This window comes from Ciona intestinalis, unplaced genomic scaffold (genome assembly GCF_000224145.3).
Source record: "Ciona intestinalis unplaced genomic scaffold, KH HT000034.2, whole genome shotgun sequence".
NCBI lineage: Eukaryota > Metazoa > Chordata > Ascidiacea > Phlebobranchia > Cionidae > Ciona > Ciona intestinalis.
In genome coordinates this window covers 156,827-167,880 of record NW_004190356.2, presented here as the reverse complement: position 1 = coordinate 167,880, position 11,054 = coordinate 156,827, and the positions used below count along the sequence as shown (strand labels likewise).

The 11,054-nt window shown below is 38.5% G+C and overlaps 2 protein-coding genes across 3 annotated transcripts; both read right to left on the bottom strand.

The window, feature by feature from the left end:
- Positions 1-564: 564 nt before the first annotated feature.
- LOC100184433 (tubulin beta-4B chain-like) lies at positions 565-3,951 on the bottom strand. Its single transcript, XM_009862719.3, is given in 7 exon segments — positions 565-750; positions 907-954; positions 956-1,296; positions 1,502-1,740; positions 2,167-2,374; positions 2,640-2,859; positions 3,648-3,951. Coding segments are annotated over 7 exon segments (1,299 nt in total). The 5' UTR covers positions 3,705-3,951.
- A 500-nt stretch (positions 3,952-4,451) lies between these two features.
- LOC101242512 (tubulin beta chain) lies at positions 4,452-7,690 on the bottom strand. 2 transcript variants are annotated; one of them, XM_004226927.3, is made up of 6 exons: positions 7,470-7,690; positions 6,396-6,615; positions 6,071-6,278; positions 5,564-5,808; positions 5,088-5,482; positions 4,452-4,937 (listed from the first exon to the last, which is right to left on the bottom strand). In XM_004226927.3, exons 1-6 carry the CDS (start codon positions 7,524-7,526, stop codon positions 4,722-4,724), a joined length of 1,341 nt encoding a protein of 446 aa, XP_004226975.1. In that variant the 5' UTR covers positions 7,527-7,690; the 3' UTR covers positions 4,452-4,721. The 2 variants fall into 2 exon arrangements, with proteins under 2 accessions (XP_004226975.1, XP_004226974.1); XM_004226926.4 differs by lacking the exon at positions 7,470-7,690 and adding an exon at positions 7,117-7,273 and having other exon boundaries at positions 4,458-4,937.
- Between the last annotated feature and the right edge of the window lie 3,364 nt (positions 7,691-11,054).

The window sequence follows — 11,054 nt, the reverse complement described above, 5'->3', positions numbered from 1 at the left end:
AGTTATTACACACCACAGTACTATGTTGTATTAAACGCAGATAAAATTAAAGGCCGTTATGAACAATAATTTCTAGTGGGTAGTCGACTTTGTTTTTATTGTAAATCTCTCTAAAGTCTTTTCATGACTAGTAAATATGCGGATCGAATTTTTGAAGGCAGTATATATTCATATACCCCATTGTTGGTTATCACTTGGTTAGAGTAATTGCCGTAAAGGGTCTTGCCCAAGGACACATACACCAACAAAGGTAGCTGCGACAAGCATTGAACTCTCTGGGTTACAGACACACGCTATAACCATTTTGCCAAAGTGCTGGTATATATAACACGCAGTTAATTAGGAGGCGTCATACACGTGTATTTCTTGATTGTAACAGGTAAAATATTGCGCTACCGTCTTGTTATTATGTGGATTTGATTTAAATGTAAATGAGCAACGGTATAACTAGAAGCATAGATAACGAATGGCATTAGACGACTTGGATGTACAAAAGTTATGAAGCTCATTAATTTGTGTTGCTATATATATATATTGGGCGCTATACGGTAGCGCTGTTAAACGTCATGTATTATACATAGGCTTAACTGTGGTGTTCTAACATTGTTGGTATTCATTGATTAAATCTGACACGCTATTTAGGGCATCTTCAAATTCTTTTTTGTCCATTCCCTCCTGTGTGTAGAAGTGAAGAAAAGTACCGTACTTGATCATTTTCTTAACTTGTTGATATATTCGAATGAACAGCTCCTGTAACCAAAAAAGGCACCCTAAATAAAAAAAAAAACATTGTCCAAAGTCTATAACCAACACCTCGGAGGTATTGTGACTTTTTGCTAATTAAATATTAGCAGGCCTATAGGTCCATATGAAGACATGCGTATATATGCAACTAAAGTAAGTTACCTTGACGGATGTAGTGTTCGCTATGATTGTTGCGGAGGCGTTAACACCATTTTGGCGGGAATGTATTGACAGACGACTTTAAATTGTCAGGAATCCATTTTAGAAACTGTGTACTGTTAGTAATTTGCATGTTGTACATCTGTTCGTTAACTTCTTTCTGCGATAGCTTGCCTCGATATACAGCGGAGAGACCTAAATATTTTCCAGTACTTGGTGCACATAATACCAACATATTTTTATCGTCAAGAACTTGTTGTGTTAGCTGTGCTACTGTGAGGTTGGAATGTGTTTCACCTTCGAAAAACGGAGCATATCCTGGTGTAAGGAAATGCAGGCGGGGTAGGGGAACCAGGTTGACTGCTAACTTTCGAAGGTTGGCGTTCAAACGACCTAGTTAAAAGTTTAAATAAAGGTAGAATGATGCAACAATATAAAAACAATAAAGTGTTCAATGAAATCGTTGGAAGTGGCGCGAACGTATTCAAAATGAACGTAAGATAGAGTTTGAGTATATTTTAACAGTTTTAATATGGCCGCCTATTAGTGAAGATAAGTAACCTACTTTATAAAGCATGTAGTTATAACTTAGTAGCACCTGGGAATCTAAATGGGGCCGTAATTCCGCAGATGACGGGTCCTACTAATTTGTTCATGGCAGGAATGGTTGAGTTTCCAGTTAAACGCATGCAGGTATTGAAAAGGGCTTCGTTATCAATACAGAATGTCTCGGTACTGTTTTCAATCAAGTGCGGCATAGAAAGAAGAACGTTGTAAGGCTCGTTGACAGAATAAGAAGACGTTTGTGAAGGAAAAACAGTGTATGTAGTGAAAATTCTGTAGAAAATAAATAGTACAGTGTTAATAAGCAAGGGGACGCATTACTTATATATACCGACCATATAATGCTAATTGTACTCATTTAGTCGTTTTTACAAACACACTCTCGAGTTCAGTTACTAAAGAGACTTTACTCTCTCGAGTTCAGTTACTAAATGTTGGATGTTGTTGTTATTTAGCAGGAAGAATTAGTATTGTTCGATTGGTAATGTTAAAATTTCAGTTGATAAATATTGTTTCTTACAAATATATTTATGAATGAATGTAAATTGCTTTACCCTCGCGTGGTCAGACAATGACAATCGTTTTAACACGTTCTGTTTCAGACACCTTGTGTTTCAAGTTTTATTTTGTTTGTCGAGAAAGCATACTATCTATAACAGTTGGCTATCGTAGTGTCGTTAAAATATGGGTAAATCTTACTTTCCTGGGTATTCGTCCTTTAATTTCTGCAACATAAGACATCCCATGCCCGACCCTGTACCGCCACCTAGCGAATGCATAATCTGAAAACCTTGAGCAAAATCACAACTTTCGACCTCTTTACGAACAGCTTTTAAAACTGCCTCCATAGTTACTGCGCCGTCGGTATAGAAACCTTTTGCCCAATTGTTACCAGTTTTTTGACCACCTGTTTGCAAAACGTATAGTAGAGTGGGGAAATAGGGGTTACATAAGCACAGATTGCCCAAAATTTCCTAAATGGAAATATATGACGATATTTGGGTGACACTCTATCATTAAATAGGTACAGGCAAGAAGAGATTTAAAAAAAGGAAAAAAACGTCTTACGCCGAGTTCTTTCTTTCCCCACCCTACTATATATTCTTGTTATGTCAAGTTGCTTTATTTTTAAATATGATTTCAATCCTGATTTAATGCAATAGTCGACTCACAGAAAACTAGATTTTCTGCTCTCATAACTTGGCCAATTGGATTTGACTTTAAGAAGTTCATTTCATCAGCATCCATATCAACGAGTACGGCACGTGGGACATATTTTGACCCCTGCACATTGTCAAAGTACGTATTAATACGTTCAAGTTGATGGTCGTTGTCTCCTTCGTAGTGACCCGTTGTACCGATGCCATGTTCTTTACATATTCCTTCCCAGAACTGTAATGTAGTCAATACACGTTACCGTATAAGTCCACAGGTATATAACTGATTAGTATAATATGGTCCGACAAGACGGGACACCTTTAGCACATAATGTCCAACTATTCTGTTCCTGTTTTAAACAGTTAATAACGGTCTATGGAAGTCGGAAGGGTACGGTTTCACAACTTTTTTGAATATTTTTTGTTAATCAAACAAGAAAACAGAGTGAAAAGTGTACCATCTTCCCCCACATCCGGTCTATGTATAACTTTCAACGAGCGCGTTTTTGCATACAGGTTTAATGTTTACGAAATTCCACCACCGACAAAAATATCTCTGAGAAACTTAAAATGTTCAGGTTCGAGATAACAATTCTGAGACGAACATAATAAACCATTAGTGCCAAAAACTAAATGTTTTAGCATGCTTAAAATTTCCGCGAGACAATATTTTGGATATTCCCTAATAGGCGTGACAGACATAAAATTTGGTCATTTAGGTATCCATTTCGAGAAGCTTTTGTGTTTTTATTTGTTTCATTAGAAATGTATAATATAGTAACGTCTATGGGGTAAGATGGGACACCTTTGGCACCTTATATCCAAATACCCTTGTTTTAAACAATTAACAACGGTCTATGCGCTGGAGAGTCGTATGGATACGGTTTTACAATTCTTTGAATGTTTTTTGTTTACTACCAGCAAATGGGACGAAATAAAAGAAGGGAAAGAAGTTCCATCTTCCCACACCGTACTATATACTAACAGTGCACAACACACGTTCATGTAGTAATTTGTTCAAACCTCAGTTCCAATCTTGCTGCCACACTGACCAAATTGTAAGTGAACTATTTCTCGCATTTTGGGGGGTCGTTTTATCAAGTATAGATATTAATATTAAACTAAGCTCTAAAACATACACGGAAATAAAATAAAATAGGGAATAACAAATGTACATTTTAAAATAAAGATACAAGAGCATAATCAATACCTTAAATATCGTGGTGTTTATTATCACAATTTGAGCTATTTATCTATAAGTAATAACATGTGCGTATATACTTACGCCTACCGTCGTCATACAACTATATTTGCGTTCTTGAAAAATCCTAATAACATTCTTGTTTGCATTAGATTTAAGAAACTTAACAATTTTAGCATTTTCTATATATAATATTTATAGGTTACAGTCTACAAAACCTCGACCTTCAACTACTGATAGTCCTTGCACAAATCAGCGTTTGGGTTTCCTGAGATTTTAAGCTATTGTTGCCGTTTGTATAGCAACTATTCAATATGGGTTTCCGTTCCAATTTGTGGCCGACGATGGGAACTGTACTAAATACAGCGTTATGACAGCTTACAAACTGGTTGTTTTATTCCATTAACTTAGGACTCATTCGTCCCAAGAAAAACGGTATTGGAATCAGCTTTTTGGGATTAAATGTGAAATGCCATTTATAAAAAATATTTTGCAATATTACACGAGTAGTTTGGATTGCCGTTTTCGTTGTATCGCATTTATTTTTTTGCTGCCTCTACAATATACTTAATCTGCGCTATACAGACTGTCATTTTTACAGCTTAATTCTCAAACATAACAAAGTATTTCCTGTGTGCATATTCCTTGGTTTATTTACTTTCCCGCGAAAGGAATTATATTAGTCGGAGAAGGCTCGAAACGTAGTGTAGGTTTGAAAGTAACCGAAGAACAATCCAATTTCATTGTAGAAAAACAACGTCAAAGGTGAGAAAGAATATAGAGAACGAAATTAAGCCTTAACCGGTGTATAGCGAAATGGTAAGAAATAAGGAATGTTATTAAAGATCCTTTGATAGAGTCGGGGGTGCGATGGTGTGGCACAGGTCGTATGGGATTTAAGCTTCCTCGCCCTCTTCTTCCTCCTCATCGAATTCGCCTTCTTCCTCGGCGGTGGCGTCTTGGTATTGCTGGTATTCGCTCACCAAGTCGTTCATGTTGCTCTCGGCTTCAGTGAATTCCATCTCGTCCATACCTTCACCAGTGTACCAATGGAGGAAAGCCTTACGTCTGAACATAGCGGTGAACTGCTCGGAGATACGTTTGAAGAGTTCCTGCAATCAAACACAAAACCGGTTAAAACCACATTTCATGCAGTTGAAAAGTTAAGAAATTCCATAAATTCAAAGATGAAATCGTTTTAACAGCTGTCGCACCTGAAAATCTCGCCAAGCTAAAAATGTTATATAAGAATTTATATTTACCTGGATAGCGGTGCTGTTTCCAATGAATGTGGCAGACATCTTAAGACCTCTTGGTGGGATGTCACAGACGGCTGTCTTCACGTTGTTGGGAATCCATTCAACGAAGTAGGAGCTGTTCTTGTTTTGTACGTTGAGCATCTGCTCATCAACTTCCTTCATGGACATGCGGCCACGGAACATGGCGGCAACGGTGAGGTATCGGCCGTGACGTGGATCACATGCAGCCATCATGTTCTTGGCGTCGAACATTTGCTGGGTGAGCTCTGGTACAGTAAGGGCACGGTATTGTTGGCTGCCTCTGCTGGTGAGTGGGGCGAACCCGGGCATGAAGAAGTGAAGACGTGGGAATGGAACCATGTTGACAGCCAATTTACGGAGATCGGCGTTCAATTGACCTGGTAAAATTGACCGAGTTAATATCACAAAAACAGCAGGTTAAGTAACAGGTATTATACACGCAAAACGTCAAGACATACCGGGGAATCGCAAGCAGGTGGTGACACCGCTCATGGTTGCGGAGACGAGATGGTTCAAGTCACCATAGGTTGGGGTGGTAAGCTTAAGGGTTCGGAAGCAAATATCGTAAAGGGCCTCGTTATCGATGCAGTAGGTCTCGTCAGTGTTCTCAACAAGTTGATGGACTGAGAGGGTTGCGTTGTAGGGTTCGACAACGGTGTCGGACACCTTTGGTGATGGGACAACACTGAAAGTGTTCATGATTCTGCAGAAGAAGTAAATACTTTAGAATTTTGCTGGGTATTTTACTGGCCCAAAACTTAACATAAAGACGATATATGTTTACATATTATAAAAGTTCTTGTTTGTTTTTACTGGGCCCAAAACTTTAATATAAAGACGTTATGTTTTTATATTATAAAAGTTTTGCACTGAAATATAACGAAATTAATCGATTTTTTTAAACACAATGCAGATGAAAACACGGTCGCCGTAATTAATCACCACACACTAATTAATCAAATTACCTGTCGGGGTATTCCTCACGGATTTTGCTGATGAGAAGGGTACCCATACCGGAGCCGGTACCGCCACCTAGCGAGTGTGTGAGCTGGAAACCTTGAAGGCAATCGCAGCTTTCGGCTTCCTTTCGGACAACGTCCAAAACGGAGTCGACGAGCTCAGCGCCCTCTGTGTAGTGACCTTTGGCCCAGTTGTTGCCAGCTCCGCTTTGTCCTTTGAGAAGGGCAAGAGGTTAACATTGCGCACTTTAAATAGGCAAAAATTTCAAAGCCTGTTCTAATTGCCGTTAACTATCACGCAATATACTCTTAACCGTTTCATCACACTTACCGAAAACGAAGTTGTCTGGTCTGAAAATTTGGCCGAATGGGCCAGATCTCACGGAGTCCATGGTTCCTGGCTCGAGATCAACAAGTACGGCACGTGGGACATATTTGCCACCGGTTGCTTCATTGTAGTACACGTTGATACGTTCGAGTTGGAGGTCACTGTCTCCGTGGTAGGTACCAGTTGGGTCGATACCGTGTTCATCAGAGATGACTTCCCAGAACTGTAAAAACGAAAGTAATGTGTTAAGAATTTGGTTAAATGCAGATATCAAGTAGTTTAAAACGACCGCAATTCTAATTTAAGGTCTCCTGCGCTATTTTAGCGCGAAATATACGTATTTTACATAACCGCATCGTGGCACTGTTGCACCACGGGTTCGTTGGTAATAGGAGCGGTTTTTTCAAAATTAAAATGGCGCCAAATCTGCCAGACATCACGTGATACAACGCGCACGCACACTCCTGCAGCGCACGATCGTGACACTCGAATCTGATTGGACAAGCGCCAAGCGCCCGATTCTCGTGTATCCGGTTCAAACCGCTATTCAAAGATCACGATATTTAATAACAGAAATATTGACTCTTTGACAATTAATTCGAAGCTATACTGTAAAAACTTACACCTAAAGACGGGTTAAAACCGATTTCCGAAATGCTAGTCTCTGCAGCGAGACGAACAATGGCGACGGTTTTAAAAGTTGTAAAACTTATTGCGCCTTTACCTTAGCACCAATTTGGTTTCCACATTGACCTGCTTGCAAATGAACAATTTCTCTCATATTTAGACTTCGTATTAAACTACTACAATTAAAAGAAACGAAACAAGCTTCTGTTAACGGAATCGAAAACTCAAACTAAAAGAATGGCACGAGGTCAGACGCTATTTGAACTTATATTCACCCGCGCGGAGCATCAAAAATGCGCGCATTTTGCTTCAATTATTGAATTTAAAACATTGTGACAAAACAATTATCATTATCCATTTTCCGAAATCGAAACAGCTGATTCCGCAATAGAAACAGTTGAATAATTGACGCAAGTTTAGTTCAGTGAATAGTGTTTTATATTTTCTTACCTTAGCTCCGATTTGGTTGCCGCATTGGCCAGCTTGCAGATGAACAATTTCTCGCATGATGAATAGAAACTAAAGATTGTTAAAAATATATAAAAATATTCTCTGTACTCGACTCAATCGCAGAATGACGACAGCACCACACGTCGCGATATTTAAGCGCGCCTCGGCGCTCGATATTCATGACGTCATAATGTAGGAAACTTTTTTGTCGCGCGAACGCGGCGAATAATCAATTAAACAAAGAACGAGAGGGTCTCGTTTCTCTCGGCGGAGTGGTACGTTTCCACGGGCTTCGAAAATCAACAGCCGCGGCTGCCTAGCAACAAGACAATGGTGTCTGTTGACTCATTATAGCAAGCGAGCCTCAACTCGCCGTCAAACCCTTCAATTGTAGAATACACCAGGTAAGGTGACCAGTATATGTCCCACAATAGTTACTATAGGGACGCCTTACATTTCAAACAACGCTATTATTTGATTCCTGATCGCGTCAAAGCGCGAGTCTGTTGCCCGTGCGCGCGAGTTTTCCGCACGATTAGACAATGTTATGTTGTAATTCCCGAAGCATGCCGTAATCAGTGTAACCTAAATATCTGTAGGGCGTAAGATCGCAAACAAATGTGTCAACGAAAAAGACACCAAAAAATATTTATTTCGAATCCGTACAGTAACACATAACACTGAATATCATAGTCGGTCGTCATCCCCGTGTGTTGCAATGAAATCCTGTGTACCGCAATGCAAATAATGACAAATTGGATTATTCATTACGTTTAACGTTAGCTTATGTTGGACTTTGATTTATTTGACTGTATTTGTGTTATGCTTTTGGCTTTTTAATTTTCGTGAGTTATTTAACTTTGTGTAGCTATTATGAACCCCCCATGCCCACGCTCAAGTTACTGTGTTGCAGTATATTGATTGTTGGTGTGTTTTTTATAGATTTGTTCTTAAACTTAAATACTTATATGTGGGAACTTTACTATCTAAGGCTAGCTTGTGGCCATATTCAAATTGTACAATTGATTAACAAGCACATTTTCTTGAGAGGTTTCAATGTTCATTAATTGTCCTTCTAAATACAAACAATCTCTTTAGTGAGCCCACTAAGTATAAAAAGCTACAACAATCCCAGACGAAACAGTACACTTGGGAGTAACTAGCATTTTAATCTTCACCATTCTAGCCTATCAAGTGTGCTTGATTTCAATTTATCGACAAATGAACTCCTGCGTGGATACGCCGAGTGTGCCGGTATTGATGTTTTTATAACTTAACAATCAATAATTTTAGCGTGCTATTAAATTGTTACGAAAGTGCCATTAATAATAATGCAGTTTGTCGATTTCCATACGGTAAAAACTCCAAATGTTCTTAATTTAACCAAGGCTAGACAAATTTATTTGTTTTCTTGCAGTGAGCGGGCCATATGTTAGTGTATAAACTGCACGCTGTTAAAAAAGAATAGCCCTATTTTAGAATCCAGTGCATTGTTATGCAACAGTTGGTGTTCGTTGCGGCAAGACAGCATCACAGAATAATGAATTCCCGTTGGGAGGACAGGTGCAGGGTGTCTGTATGACGTCATAAGGGAGACTGTGAGTAATTTATTTGAGGGTTCGATATATTGGACGGCATCCAATCACGTAGCGCGAACTTATCAATAATTTAGAGGCTGAAACGGTGGGGTTTGAGCTTCAACGAGAACTCTTCCTTTGTATCATCACAAATAATGTAGGTTAATCTAAACACCGAGAATTCGGCTGTTATTTTCCTTATACAACACAATATAAAACTCCAACCCCGCGCTTTGTTTTGATTTAAGGTCAATTTTGTACGTCAAAACCGTAAAACTTCGATAGTTTGATTATACGTATTACTTGACTTAGTGTATGGATGCTTTCATTTTTGCTGTTGTTTATCTGAACAAATACAACGTACACATGAAACCTTAAACAAATGTGAAAATAAAGTGGATTGAGGAAGATAAAACGCATCTGCTGTTTCCTGACCTTTGTTGCAGCATACACTGCGTGAAAAGGTAATCATTTTTACTATAAAGCCTGAACCAAAATGTCAGAACTTATGGTAACTTAATACAATTCCGTGAAAGCGATAGAAGCGCTTTGTTATCGAATTCCAATCTCGGCTTGGAAATTGATATTTGTACAAGACGCGACGCTAGCGACGTGCCCGATCAAGTCAGGAATAACATTCCGTTGCTTGGTGATGAAAAGAAGTACCTTCATTCCTTCGAATTTTGTCTTCGTGGGTGAGACTACCAACCGAACGACAATGTATTGTCTTAATCGCACAACAGCTGCTATAGTTCTTTTTAACAATGGAATTACGCAATTAAATTTAATTCTAGATTAACGGATTAATTAGTTGGAAAACTCTCATTTACGGTTACTGATGTTCGTTTTCTACCATGAACTACATAGCTGCATCGCTAATTAAAACCATTGTCCAAAATTATTGAGATTTAAACGCTATTGGTGCAGTCAGTCAGTGATTTGTAAAACCGATAAAAAGTGACGGGAAAACTGAACTGCTGGCAATAGTAAGTACAATAAAACGCAATCACGCTTTAATAAAACTAGAAAAAGTAGTATGGTATTGGAAGTACGTTGCTATTGGAATAATGCACAGTTAATATAGTAGTGTGGGGTGAGATAACACTGTTTGCACTTAAATCCCATATTTCCTGAACCTTTTTTGCACAGTTAACAATTCTCCTTTAAAGTCGCGGCCTATAATTGTTACAGTAGAGTGGGGGAGGCCGCGACACCTTTAGCATATAATATCCAAATATCCTGATCGTGTTTTAAACAAATAACAACGTTCTATGCTGGAAGTCGTGAGGATACGGTTCTATAATTCTTTGAATGTTCTTTGTTTGCTACCAGATGGGACAAGAAAGAAAAATAAAAACATATTCCATCGTATCCAACCCTTTTATAGTATTAAAAAATCACTTGCCTAATAAATGTGATGATGTCATAATTTTGGTGTTAGACACATGTAGCTGTTTGTATACAGTCGCTTGGTACTTGTACAACTTTACGGCGTCGTCTTATATTCCCTAATGCATAATTCTCATCCATACCTGAGTCACGCGCTCGCTGCATTTGGCCTAGCATAAATTATTCATGGTCAATCGATTTGAGAATGCATCCCGGTTTTGCCGGTACTTCCCATTACAAAGTACAGGTCGATCGATAGAAAACCGCGCCCAAGACCGAGTCTTGGTGTCTGTGTCTCAGTGTTACGTCACACAGACGTGATTCGACATTTTGGTCCTGAGCGTGTGCAGAACAGTCGTCGCATGAACAATTTTCAATCAAAACTGCGAAAATATTAAAAGTTTTATTACTATCAAAATAGTTCTGTTTCTTTTAAATTTAAAATTAAACCCTAAATCAAACAGTTAATTATTTAGCACTTTATTTTGCTTTTAAGAGCTTCTTTTAAAGCTTTAAGGTGCTTAAAATTTTGATCGTTAAAGATTCTATTCTTAGTTTATCAATAACATTCTTACCGTCCAACCGTAAGCAGACTAGCAGTTAATTTTAAAAACAGTCG

Bases quoted from the DNA above. Each gene is read 5' to 3' on its own strand.
- LOC101242512 (XM_004226927.3), bottom strand. From the start codon at position 7,526: ATGCGAGAAATTGTTCATCTGCAAGCTGGCCAATGCGGCAACCAAATC. The intron at 6,279-6,395 runs GTAAGTGTGATG...CCCTTCTCAAAG, and splicing joins ACCAGACAACTTCGTTTTCG to GACAAAGCGGAGCTGGCAAC. The intron at 5,483-5,563 runs GTATGTCTTGAC...CAATTTTACCAG, and splicing joins CACCTGCTTGCGATTCCCCG to GTCAATTGAACGCCGATCTC.